This window comes from Microcaecilia unicolor, chromosome 2 (genome assembly GCF_901765095.1).
Source record: "Microcaecilia unicolor chromosome 2, aMicUni1.1, whole genome shotgun sequence".
In the NCBI taxonomy this organism is placed as follows: domain Eukaryota; kingdom Metazoa; phylum Chordata; class Amphibia; order Gymnophiona; family Siphonopidae; genus Microcaecilia; species Microcaecilia unicolor.
The window spans coordinates 647838973-647852840 of record NC_044032.1 but is presented as its reverse complement, the minus strand read 5'-3'; the positions used below and the strand labels follow the sequence as shown (position 1 = coordinate 647852840).

Below are 13868 nucleotides of genomic sequence, written 5' to 3'. Positions count from 1 at the left end.
GATGACACCCAGCTTTATCTCTCCACACCTGACATCACTGCGGAAACCCAGGCCAAAGTATCGGCCTGCTTATCCGACATTGCTGCCTGGATGTCCAACCGCCACCTGAAACTGAACATGGCCAAGACCGAACTTCTTGTCTTCCCACCCAAACCCACTTCCCCTCTACCTCCACTCTCTATTTCGGTTGATAACACCCTCATTGTCCCCGTCTCATCTGCCCGCAACCTCGGTGTCATCTTCGACTCCTCCCTCTCCTTCTCTGCGCATATCCAACAGATAGCCAAGACCCATCGCTTCTTCCTCTATAACATTAGCAAAATCCGCCCTTTTCTCTCTGAGCACACCACCTGAACTCTCATCCACGCTCTCGTTACCTCTCGCCTTGACTACTGCAACCTACTCCTCACTGGTCTCCCACTTAGCCACCTATCCCCCCTTCAGTCCGTTCAGAACTCTGCTGCACGTCTTATCTTCCGCCTGAACACTCATATCACCCCTCTCCTCAAGTCACTTCATTGGCTTCCGATCAGGTACCGCATACAGTTCAAGCTTCTCCTACTAACCTACAAATGCACTCAATCTGCAGCCCCTCACTACCTCTCTACCCTCATCTTCCCTTACGCTCCTACCCGTAACCTCCGCTCACAGGACAAATCCCTCCTCTCAGTACCCTTCTCCACCACCGCCAACTCCAGGCTCCGCTCATTCTGCCTCGCCTCATCCTATGGAATAAAGTTGGAATGAACTTCCTGAGCCCTTACGCCAAGCCCCCTCCCTACCCATCTTCAAATCCTTGCTCAAAGCCCACCTCTTCAGTGTCACTTTCGGCACATAACGATTGTATGTCTATCCAGGAAATCTAGACTGCCTCAATCTTGATTGACTGCACTTTTTGTCCTTTAGATTGTAAGCTCCATTGAGCAGGGACTGTCCTTCTTTGTTAATTGTACAGCGCTGCGCAACCCTGGTAGCGCTTTAGAAATGTTAAATAGTGGTAGTAGTAGAGTTGCTCACCACAGCATGAAAATATCGGGGTATTTGTAGAACACATTTTTGATGATGATCAGTACAGCAGTACCCCTCTTTATTTTAATTCTGTACCAGTGGAGGTGCCTGTGAATAATTCTGTGGTAACTTAAAAACAACAACAACATATTTTGCTGTCTTTTTCTTATAATAGGTTTCTACAATGTCAGGCCTGACATTTTAATCCAATTTGAGCAAAAAGGATTCAGAACTGAGCCTCGGGGATCTGAGGAAACAGGAAATCTGACCACAACAGACAGTTGTGAGGAACTGCCTGAAGCATGTGATGAAGCTACGATTAAAGCTAGTAATGAGGTGATACAAACTTTTCCTATAAGAAAGATTCTCTCCTGTGGACCAGGGATGGTGAGAATGAGATGTTTTAATCACAGCCTCTGACTTCTAACTCTTGTTGTGTAGATAATGTGTTTGTTCTATTTTTCATATTTTTACTTTCTTCTTTCATTTTTGTTCTCTTTTTTTTTTCATTTCTTCTTTCTCTTATTCTCCCTCACCCTTATCCCATGTCGCTCTGTCTCTTCTCTTCATCTTTAGTATCTATTGTCTTTCATCCTTTGTTAATTTTTATAATCTTGCCTATATCTCTAACTCTTTCTGACCTCTCTACACCCACTTTGCAATCTGTTTCCTGCTGAATTTTTACTCTGTTTCACTCAATTTCCTCATTAACATATAGCACTACTGGGATACAGGTTTTGGCATTTTTCTCCAGGAAAGATGGGAGGATTTTGCGTTTCCTAATAGAGCTCATGCCCACCAATATGGTCTTTTTTGGTAAACGGCAAAAACAGTGATGCGGGGGAAGATAATCTCTTATAGAGCCTGTAATCGGAAAGCGAGAGATAAGGAGATTCTCCGGTTGGAGAAGATGGTCCGAAAGCAACGCCTCCAATATGGGGTCAAGCGGTCAGTGGAGGCTAGAAAGAATTGAATGAGCTTACAGACCTATTTCTCTCCTTAATAGTGACGTGAAGCTCTATGCAAAACTTTTGGCAAATAGATTATGTCATGCACTTCCGGACTTGATTTCTCCCTCACAGGTGGGTTTTGTGAAGGGCAGAACGGCAACTAAAACGTTAGATCAATATTGGCTTCATTGGAAGCAGTGGAACATTCTGGGGAGGAATCTTTGTTGGTAAGCTTCGACGCAGGAAAAGCTTTTAATCGGGTTGCGTGGCAATTCCTTTTTGCAATCTTGAGGAAGGTTGGGATGGAGGGTTTCTTTGGAGAGGCGGTAAGAATGTTGTATTCAGATCCAAAGGCTTTTATGTGGGTTAATGGAGAGAGCTCTTCGGAATTCTCTAAGTCATGGTACAAGACAGGGTTGCCCTTTGTCTCCATTGCTTTTTGTGTTGTCTGTGGATCTCCTTATTAGAGAAATTACTTCTCATCCGGAGATTGCTGGGGTGCCTATTGGATGTGCTACTTTTAAGATCTCAGGTTTTGCTGATGATCTCTTAATGCATATTACTCAGCCTTGGAGATCTCTGGAGGAGTTGTTAGATTTGTTCCGTGAATTCGGGGACTTTGCAGGCTTCAAGTAAAATTTTTCCAAATGTTTGGCATTGCCGTCGAAAGACCATTTGAAACGGGATTGGGGAGGAGCGTTCTCTTTTAGGTGGGCACGGGAGTCTTTCACTTATTTGGGCATACAGCTGGCAATGAAAGTAGGGTCCTTATACCATTTAAATATTTCCCGCTTGTTTGAAGCGTTGGAGGGCCCTTCCTCTCTCCCTTCATGGAAGAATACATTTATTTCGCATGGTGGAATTTCCAAGGTGGCTTTATATTCTTCAAATGCTGCCCTTACGTATTCTGGCAAAGGATTTGGTTTTATTGCATAGACAGTTAAGAACTTTTCCGTAGGGAGGAGCTAAACCTAAAATGCCATTACAGTTCATGTTAGGTTCTTGGAGAGAAGGGGGTTTAGGAATTCCCAATCTGCGTTGTCGTAATCAAGCTTGCGTGCTTCATCACTTGGGGGATTGGTTGCTATATAGACAGGATTATACTCCCCGAGAGTTGGAAATGGAACATTTTTGACCCTGTCACCTATATTTTTTACTGCAGGTTCCTAGTTGGAGGATACCTTCCTCTTTTACATAGTAACATAGTAGATGACGGCAGAAAAAGACCTGCACGGTCCATCTAGTCTGCTCACGATAAACTCATGTGTATACCTTACCTTGATTTGTACCTGTCTTTTTCAGGGCACAGACCATATAAGTCTGTGCAGCAGTATTTCCCGCCTCCCAACCACCAGTCCCGCCTCCCATCACCGGCTCCGGCACAGACCCCATATAAGTCTGCCCTCCCCCATCCTAGCCTCTCAACCACCAACCCCTCTTCCCCCCCCCCCCCCCCCCCCCCCCACTTTTAGAGAAAGTGTCTTGCTACGTTCCTTGAGGGAGGTTTGGAAGGACTTGAATAGATACTGGAGTGTAACGTCGGAAGTCTCTGATTTGATGCCCTTTAAGGGTAATTTATTGTTTTCCCCGGTTATGGACAACCCTGTGTTTCGAAGATGGGGGGCCATAGGTATCACTAGATTAGAACATGTTCTGACTGTGAATGTGTCGATGTTGAACCTTGGGGCCCTAGGGGTGGGTATTGATTGTGGTAATATCTTTGCGCATAACCAGGTAGCTGATTATATTCGTGAGCTAGACATGGCAAACGAGTGAGGGATTTCTTTGGTATGGTCATGGGAGACCGTCTTTCAGTCTCCGGATTATATAAGGCGCTTATGAGAATAACTTCTCGCAAGAATAAGGAGAACATTAGGCGCCGGTGGGCTCTAGATTTAGGGAGGCTGGATCTTGTTTTAGATTTTGATCAGTTATCGGCCGAAGTGCTCACATTGTCGGTAAATGCGGACATACGTGAATGCCAATTTTGTGTTTTGCATAAAGCGTATATGGCAAAAGTTCAAATTTTCAATATGGGAGGGGTGGCGGACCCCCTATGCTTGAAATGTGGCAGTCAGATAGGTTCATTCTTTCACTTTCTATGGGCGTGTCCGAGGATACAGATCTTTTGGTCTAGACTGATGGGGTTTTTGGAGATGTTGCTGGGGATGAAAATCTCCTATACCTCGTTGGGAATAATTTTAGATAAATATAAATTATTTGCGGTAGCCAATAAGGGGGCTCAACTATTGATACGCAAGGCCTGTATTTTGGGCAAGTGGCTCATTCTTGGGGCGTGGAAGAGTGCAGCACAGCAAGAATTTTGGCATTGGCGCAATAAACTGCATGAGCTTTTGTTATTGGAGCGTAGGATGGTGGGGATCTCTCCCCCCCTCCCCCAAAGGAGAAAGGTGGGAGGTTTTTTTTTTATCAGTTTTTGGGCCCGTACATACAATCTTTGTCCCCAAGGGCATGTATTTTTGTGATCAATTCTTTGTAAAGGTGCAGTTATCCCTGGATGTTGTGGAGGTTTTTTTCTTGGGGGGGGGGGGAAGGGGGGATAGGGTTGATTGGATGTGGGTTTTAGTAAGACGTCTTGTTTTGTGATGTCAGCTTTGGGGTTAAGGTTAGTGGGTTTGGTACATAAGGAGGGATAGGGAAAGTTTTAAATAAAGCTTGTGAAAAGCTTGATGACAGGAATTTTTGGTGGGTTTTTATTGTGTACAGTTATAGTTGTGAACATTTGTAAACCTGGATAAGTTTGTATATATGTGTTTGAGAGTGGTCATTCATAAAAAACTTTTGAAACATAAATTCTGTACCAAAGGGACTTTTAGATTCACAAGCTGGATATAGTACGGTATTTCGATGGGATTGCTCTTCCCTCTTTTTCCCTTACAGCAGACAAAATTAGGGAATAACTACTACTGAGATGTTCAAATTATTAAAGATTTACTGGGTGATAAAAGTCCTAGGCGTGGAATGGGGGAGCTCTAAGTTAAGGGGATAGTATCTTGTTTACATGGAATTTCAATTGTATCTATTGTAATTTTCATCAATCAAGACCATTGAATTGCAAGCTAAAACCTTGCGGCTGGGGTGGGGTCTGGGGTTGGGCAAGGGTGGGGAGAACAAATTGTTAAAACTTTGATGACAACACTATTATTTTTTTTGTTGTTGTTGTTACATTTGTACCCCGCACTTTCCCACTCATGGAAGGCTCAATGCGGCTTACATGGGGCAATGGAGGGTTAAGTGACTTGCCTAGAATCACAAGGAGCTGCCTGTGCCTGAAGTGGGAATCCAACTCAGTTCCTCAGTTCCCCAGGATCAAAGTCCACCACCCTAACCACTAGGCCACTCCTCCACTCTTGTTTTTATTTAGTTTATTCAGATTGTGGTGTCAACATTTTTATTTTTTTGCATATTGTGCCTATTGACTGTTTAATTCTGTTGAATCATTAATAAAATTGTTGAAACATAACATATAGCACTAACACCCTCCAGTTTAATCCACTCTGTCATGATGATGTAATTTCTACCCTTATATGGCTATTAGATGAGGTCTTTTCATTTAGTGCAACAAACTCTAACTCTCACATCTTAATTTTCAGGCTTCTAGGATTTGTATACAGACTTTTCAAAGTGTGTTTTTTGTCTGTACTGTATTTACAACTTGCTTAGTAGTCGTCAGGGATAGTTATCAGTCTTCACTCTCCATCTGCTCTTCCCTTGAAGGCATCTGGCCTACTTCTGCCTGTGGGGGAACAGTTTTACTATGGTTTTCCTTCTTGTTGGAAGGTTGTCTCCATCAAGTAGGTTTTTCTTTTTTCCCCAGGGAGAGTTGCAGTGGTTTAGTACGTGGGGAGGGGGGGTGTCTCTGGGGGTTCTGTGTTTTCTGCTGTATTATTTGACATCTGTTTGTCCTCTTTATGTGATCTTTTGTGACAGAGTATTGTCATTTTTTTTATTATTGATTGCACTTTTTCTCTAAGTCTCCTGTTTCTCATCAGTCACTGATAGTTGAGCATTTTAGTGAGATCTCAGCACAGTGTGGTCAGAATGGCCTAAAAGACTGAGATGATGGTGGTACCGACTGATCAGCTGCATTTTTGTCTTTACCCTCCTTTCTTGAACCTATTCCAATTCAGCGTCAAATCTGTTATCTAGGTATAGTACTTGACTCTGCTGACATTTCACCCACAGGTTTTTGTAATGTGTTTGTTTTTTGTTTTATTCACTTTATTTGCTGCTTCATCGTCACACGTCAGATGGTTTTCGTATGCTGACAGAATTGTTGATTTTATCTTCATTTGATTACCTTAATAGTCTAAATTTCCTCAACAACCCTCCAGATCGGTCAAGACGCTTGCCTTATACACGCCTACCAGCAGACTGAGAACACCTGACTTTGAACACTGTGGGGCCCTTTTACTAAGCCGCGGTAAAACGTAGCCTGTGGTAGTGTAGGCGCGTGTTTTGGGCACGCGCTGGGCCAGTTTTTACTGTGCCTACAAAAAAGGGCTTTTATTTGCTGGGATGGGAAAAGGGCCTGCAGTAAAAATAGAACCAGCACTCGTCTTAAATCAGCCTGAGCCCTTAACACCACCCAATGATCTAGCGGTAAGGGCTCATGCAATACACACGTGGTGACCATTCGGTGTGCGCCAAGTGCCGATTACCGCCGGAACTGGTGCATAGATGGAAATAAATAATTCATCGACGCGTTGTGGGCACGTGCAAAATCTGAAATTACCGCTGTGCTGGCCTGACAGTAGTGTCATTTGGGCGTGCGCTGTACACGCGTACAGCCTACCACAGCTTAGTAAAAGGGCTCCTGTATATTTGTCCTGTGCAGAACGCCAACCAGCCAGTATTTCTCATTGTCCAGCAGAGGGTAGACGTGGCATTCTATGCAGCCTAACCGGTCTGTTAGGCCCTAGGGAGTGCTTTGGTGCTCTATGGTTGTTTTTTCTTTGGGGGTTTTTCTTCTTCTTGAGTTTTTAGCCTGGAAAAAAAACTCCCTGTGCCTGGTCCCTTGTAGTGCTTCTGGGGTTCTGGAGTGTGGGTCCGGTGGGGCCCCGTTTCCCCTTGGGGTGTTAAACCCAGGTGGCCAGGTCCCTCCCCATTCTCTGCTCTCTGGAGTGGACAGCCTTGAGTGCCTTGCTCAGCCTTCAGCAGCGGGGCTCAAGTTTAAAAAAAAAAAAAAGAGAGAGAGAGTAAACAGCACCAGACTCAGTGCCGGTACGTTTTGGCTGTCCGGGAGAGCAGAGTGTTGATTCTGTGCTGGAGGGGAAGTTGTTTTTGCTTGGTTTGTAGGGCGGGTCGCATCTTTCCTCCCTACTGTTTTTACCGCGGTGATGTGTGCAGCCAAGCTCCTCCCCTGCCGCAGCTCCTCCTTACCTCTCTACCCTCATCCCCCCTTACGTTCCTACCATTAACCTCCGCTCTCAAGACAAATCCCTCCTTTCAGTACCCTTCTCCACCACCGCCAACTCCAGGCTCCGCCCTTTCTGCCTCGCCTCACCCTATGCTTGGAATAAAGTCCCTGAGCCCCAGTGCTTTTTTTGTGCCGGTACGCAACGGTACGGCGTACCGGCACCTTTTTCTCCTCCTCCCCTCCCCTCCCATTATTTCCAGCGATTCTCCGCCTCTCTCCTGCCCTCCCATCGACGTGCAGCGATTTTTCCGTCCCTCCCCTGCCCTCACCTCTCCCATATCCAGCGATTCTTCGTCCCCCAGCGTCCTCCTTCACTGCCTGCCAGCCAGCGTCGGACGCAGAAGCGAACGGTGCAGGCAGCGATTGGCTGGCAGCGTCGTAGCTTCCCTCTGCAAGTCCCGCCTACAACTTCCTGTTTACGCATAGGCGGGACTTGCAGAGGGAAGCTACGACGCTGCCAGCCAATCGCTGCCTGCACCGTTCGCTTCTGCGTCCGACGCTGGCTGGCAGGCAGTGAAGGAGGACGCTGGGGGACGAAGAATCGCTGGACATGGGATGGGAGGGAAGGGCAGGGGAGAGAGAATTGCTGGACATTGGAAGGGCAGGGAAGAGAGAATTGTTGGACATGGGATGGGAGGGAAGGGCAAGGGAGAGAGAATTGCTGGACATGGGATGGGAGGGAAGGGCAGGGGAGAGAGAATTGCTGGACATGGGATGGGAGGGAAGGGCAGGGGAGAGAGAATTGCTGGACATGGGATGGGAGGGAAGGGCAAGGGAGAGAGAATTGCTGGACATGGGATGGGAGGAAAGGGCAGGGGAGAGAGAATTGCTGGACATGGGATGGGAGGGAAGGGCAGGGGAGAGAGAATTGCTGGACATGGGATGGGAGGGAAGGGCAGGGGAGAGAGAATTGCTGGACATGGGATGGGAGGGAAGGGCAAGGGAGAGAGAATTGCTGGACATGGGATGGGAGGGAAGGGCAGGGAGAGAGAATTGCTGGACATGGGAAGGGCAGGGGAGAGAGAATTGCTGGACATGGGATGGGAGGGAAGGGCAGGGGAGAGAGAATTGCTGGACATTGGAAGGGCAGGGAAGAGAGAATTGCTGGACATGGGATGGGAGGGAAGGGCAAGGGAGAGAGAATTGCTGGACATGGGATGGGAGGGAAGGGCAGGGGAGAGAGAATTGCTGGACATGGGATGGGAGGGAAGGGCAGGGGAGAGAGAATTGCTGGACATGGGATGGGCAGGGGAGAGAGAATTGCTGGACATGGGATGGGAGGGAAGGGCAGGGGAGAGAGAATTGCTGGACATTGGAAGGGCAGGGAAGAGAGAATTGCTGGACATGGAGGGGAGAGAGGTGAATCGCTGGATGGGGAGGGGAGGACAGGAAAGAGAATTGCTGGACATGGAGGGGAGAGAGGTGAATCGCTGGATGGGGAGGGGAGGACAGGGAAGAGAGAATTGCTGGACATGGAGGGGAGAGAGGAGAATCGCTGGACAGGGAGGGGAGGACAGGGAAGAGAGAATTGCTGGACATGGATGAGAGGGGAGAGAGGTGAAATGCTAGAAATGGATGGAGAGGAGAGCAGGAGATAGAGGAGAATTGCTGGACATGGATGGATGGAGGAGTTGGCTAGGAGAGAGGAGAAATGCTGACTTGGATGGAGGGGAGGAGAGAGGAGAAGTGCTGGACATGAATGGAGGGGAGAAAAGAAAAAAGAAGATGCACATGGATGGAGATGAGGGAAAGGGAAGAGGAGAAAAACTGCACATGGATGGAGAAAATAGGCAAAAGCTGGATCCATGTTATACCTCCTCCAGTCAATTCCATGGAGGAGGACCCAGCTTTTACTTATGGATGCAGGGCAACAAAAGAAGAAGAAAGGAAGAAAGTAAAGAAATAAATGGAAAGGAAGCCCTGGAAATGGAGTTAAGAGAACAGATAGCAGCATAATCAGAGACTGGGACCAATATGGATAGAAAAACAAAGTCACCAGACAACAAAGGTAGAAAAAAATCATTTTATTTTCATTTTAGTGTTAGGAATTTGTCTTATTTTGCACTGGGTATACTGGAGCTGTAACAGCTTACAGAAATTATTTATAATGAAAAAAAATCAAATTATTTTTTCTCCTATACTAGTATAATATTTTCAATGATGTCTGTTTATATGCGCCATGGCTGGTACAAGGGGTGTGACTAATGTGGGTGTGGCTATAATAGGGGCGGTGCCATGTGTGGTGACCCCGCCCACAATGAGTACCGGCACCTTTTTTTCTACAAAAAAGCACTGCTGAGCCCATACGCCAGGCCCCTCCCTGCCCATCTTCAAATCCTTGCTCAAAGCCCACCTCTTCAATGTCGCCTTCGACACCTAACCACTATACCCCCATTATACCCCTATTCAGGAAATCTAGACTGCCCCAACTTGACATTTCGTCCTTTAGATTGTAAGATCCTTGAGCAGGGACTGTCCTCCTTTGTTATATTGTACAGCACTGCGTAACCCTAGTAGCGCTCTAGAAATGTTAAGTAGTAGTAGTAGTCATGTGCGCACCAGGGGTTGAGGTGCCAGGATCACAGTGCCATCTTTCTGATGATGATGAGCCAAAGTTGTCCTCGGCGACTCCACCCAATTTGACTGTGGTGCACAGCGCAGCAAGAATGGCTGGAACTGAGGCTGCCCTGCCAGTGGGTTCACCAGCAGTGGCCCCGTTTTCGGCGGTTCCCGTGCTGCAGGCCCGCCTCAGTTGTTGCAGGAAGATATTCGGTCTGGGCCTTTTTTTGGCTGGTGAATGCTCAGGAGGGATGGGGCTCCCTCCTGAGTTTCTCTGGACCTTATATCAGGCCTGGAAGACAGGTGAGGGAGGTGGTCCGGTGGTGGCCAAAAGACCTCCCCTGGATTGGGCTGAGGATCTGGACGGTTTCCCTCTCTTGCTCAGAGGAGGTTTTTAGTGAGCTCGAGAAGGAAGATTCTCTGTATTCTCAGGAGAAAGATGTCTTACTACCAGAGGAGAACCCTTCTGTGGTTAGGGGGTTGAGGCGCATGGATTGCAGCGCCGGCTTTGTGGTGAGCCACAGTTGTCCTCGGAAACACCGCCCCGATTTGACCACTGAGCACAGTGTGGCAGGAACAGCTTGAAAGGAGGCTGCCTTGCAGGCGGGTTCGCCGCTGGCGGCTCTGCCATTTTGAATTCTTCCAACACTGCAGGGCCACCGAGAAAGGGGGCAGGGGGGACAAAATTCCCTGGGCCTCCAAGGGGGGCCGGCGCCGCAGTCCCACCCACCTGCGGCTCTGTTGTCGACCGTCTGCCACCGGGCCGGGCCCCCTGCATTGAAATCACAGCACCTTTCACCTCCGTGCATCACCAAACCTAACAGCCCTATACCAAAATATCAAAGTAGGCTACATTAATGCCAGATCCGTAGTCAACAAAACAACAACGATATCAGACTGGATCAACTCAGAAAACCTTGATCTCATCTTCCTCAGTGAAACCTGGATCCACAATAAAAAAAGACGCCATAATCCTTGAACTATGTCCTCCAGGATATAAAATCATCTACTGGACCAGATCAATAAAGAGAGGTGGAAGAATTGCACTAATACACAGAGCTCAATTCACTACCCAAACCACCGCTGAGACCAAAACACCCCAACTAGAAATCACATCAATCAGAATCCAAAACAAATCCCTGACTGATCAGCTGAATTGTGTTCTACTCTACAGACCACCCGGAAATTGGAATGAAAGCCAGCCAATCTTCACGGATTTCATCTCAAACACTTGTGTTAATAACTCCAACATATTAATACTAGGTGACATAAACCTCCACTTAGAAAACCCCAATTCCGCCAATGCACGTGAATGTAAAGAATTCTTACAGTCCTGGGATCTCAAATGACCTCAAATACAAACCACCCACACTAAGGGACACACACTGGACCTCCTAGCACACAGACTGCACACAGATCATAACCTATCAATAACAAACATCAAATGGTCAGAAAAACCATGGACCGACCATTACCAATTGAACCTATTCCTAAACTGGCGTAAGAAAGGATTAACTCAAACATCAGACCAAACAACTTACACTACAAGAGGGAAAATAGACCCACAAATATTCTGGCAACAGATATATGACAACGGATGAATGACAAGATCCGACTCCACACAATACCTTAATCAATGGGAGGATAGATGCAGAACAATACTAAACGAAATAGCACCTCTAAAAACGAGAACATCAAGAAGACAAAACTCAATACCTTGGTACAATGGCAAATTAAAAAAACTCAAAACACAAACTAGAAAACTAGAACGAGCATAGAAAAAAGCAAAAAAACGAAATCACACTCAATGCCTGGAAGCAATTACACAGAAAATACAAATATGCTATTAGACAAACCAAAAGGTCCTATTACAAAACCAAATAAGGACCGGACAACAAAGATCTCAAGAAACTATTTCAACTTGTAAATAAGCTATTAGACACCACCCCAGTCACTACATCCAACACAGACATCCCACATGCAGACAACCTGGCCACCTACTTAAAGGAAAAAATAACAAAACTATGCAGCACCCTTCCTCATCATAACACCGATATCGAAAATTTCTTCGACAACCTGGACCTAACCCCGGGTGGTTACCCAGCTGATCGAATCTGGTCTATATTCAATACACTTACCACCGAATCAGTCACACAAGCGACTCACAGATTCGCCAAAACCCACTGCAAACTGGACACATGCCCCAGTCACCTACTTAAATGCACCCCCAACCGATTCATAGAAGACCTTACATCCTACCTTAACTTCATGCTACAACAAGGCTCCTTCCCCAAGGAACATAACAACATCCTAATTACCCCAATACCTAAAGACATGAAGAAAAAAAATAAATGATCTCACCAACTACCGACCAGTTGCGTCTATCCCTCTAGTAGTAAAATTGATGGAGAGCTTGGCAACTAAACAACTCACGGAATACCTGGACAAGTTTTCAATACTTCACGATTCACAATTAGGATTCCACTCCCACCATAGCACTGAGGCTGTACTAGTTACTCTCCTGACCAAATTCAAGAAGGAAATAGCTATAGGTAAAAGCATACTCCTCCTCCAATTTGACATGTCGAGCACATTCGACATGGTAAACCACAATATATTACTGAGACTCCTTGACCACTTTGGGATTGTTGGAAATGTACTTAACTGGATTAAGGGCTTTCTTACTACCAGAACATACCAAGTAAAATCAAACTCAAATATATCATCACCATGGAAAGCAACATGCTGAGTACCTCAAGGATCACCACTATCATCAATACTCTTCAACATGATGATGATTCCACTGGCAAAGTCCTTGTCCTATCGAGGTCTCAACCCATTCATCTATGCAAATGATGTCACAATATACATCCCCTTCAAACAGGACTTGACAGAAATAACCAACGAAATTAATGACGGCCTTAACATCATGGACTCCTGGGCAAATTCATTCCAACTGAAACTGAACACTGAAAAAACACATTGCCTCATCCTCTCATCACAACACAACAAATACAAACCCGCTACCATGACTACCCCAGGCCACACTCTCCCTACCTCAGAAAGCTTAAAAATACTCGGGGTCACTCATACTAGAGAACCAAGTAAACACTGTAATAAAGAAAATGTTCCATGCAATGTGGAAACTCAAACGAATAAAACGTTTCTTCACGAGGGAAACTTTTCGAAACCTAATACAATCAATGGTCCTAAGACATGCAGATTAGTGTAACGGAATCTATGCAGGTTGCAAAGCACAACTCACAAAAAAACTCCAGACCACCCAAAACACAGCAGCCAGACTGATATATGGTAAAACACGATTCGAAAGTGCCAAACCCCTACGAGAAAAGCTGCATTGGCTCCCAATCAAAGAACGGACCATCTTCAAAATCTGCACCTTGGTACACCAGGAGGCATATTTTCAAAGCACTTTGGGAGGCTAAGTTCCATAGGTTTCTATGGAACTTTGGGAGGCTAAGTGCTTTGAAAATAAGCCTCAAAATCATCTACGGCGTAGTACCAGGTTATATGATAGACCTAATAGATCTACCAACCAGAAACAGAATCAGATCATCAAGATCATACCTAAACATACTTTATCCAAACTGTAAAAGGCTAAAATACAAAACAACCTACGCATCTAATTTCTCCTAAATAAGCGCACAACTATGGAACGGACTCCCAAATACAGTGAGAACAATCCATGACCACTCAAGACTCACCTATTCAAAAAAGCCTATCCCAACGATCCAACCTAAAATCTCAGCACCCAGCGACATATCATAACCAATGATCGTACAGAACAATTTATAATCTTCACCTCTTTCGACCCCTTGATACCTGGCCCCATCCTATCTCATATGATCACAATATAACTTTGTATCTGTTGTCAACCGAATTGGCAACAG

At 45.9% G+C, this 13868-nt stretch overlaps 1 protein-coding gene across 1 annotated transcript in view; it reads left to right on the top strand.

The window, feature by feature from the left end:
- Window positions 1–13868, top strand: part of LOC115462237 (zinc finger protein 431-like) — a 54231-nt gene that overhangs the window by 22231 nt on the left and 18132 nt on the right. The window contains 1 exon segment of the mRNA XM_030192248.1: window positions 1184–1395. Coding sequence (XP_030048108.1) covers window positions 1184–1395 — 212 coding nt within the window.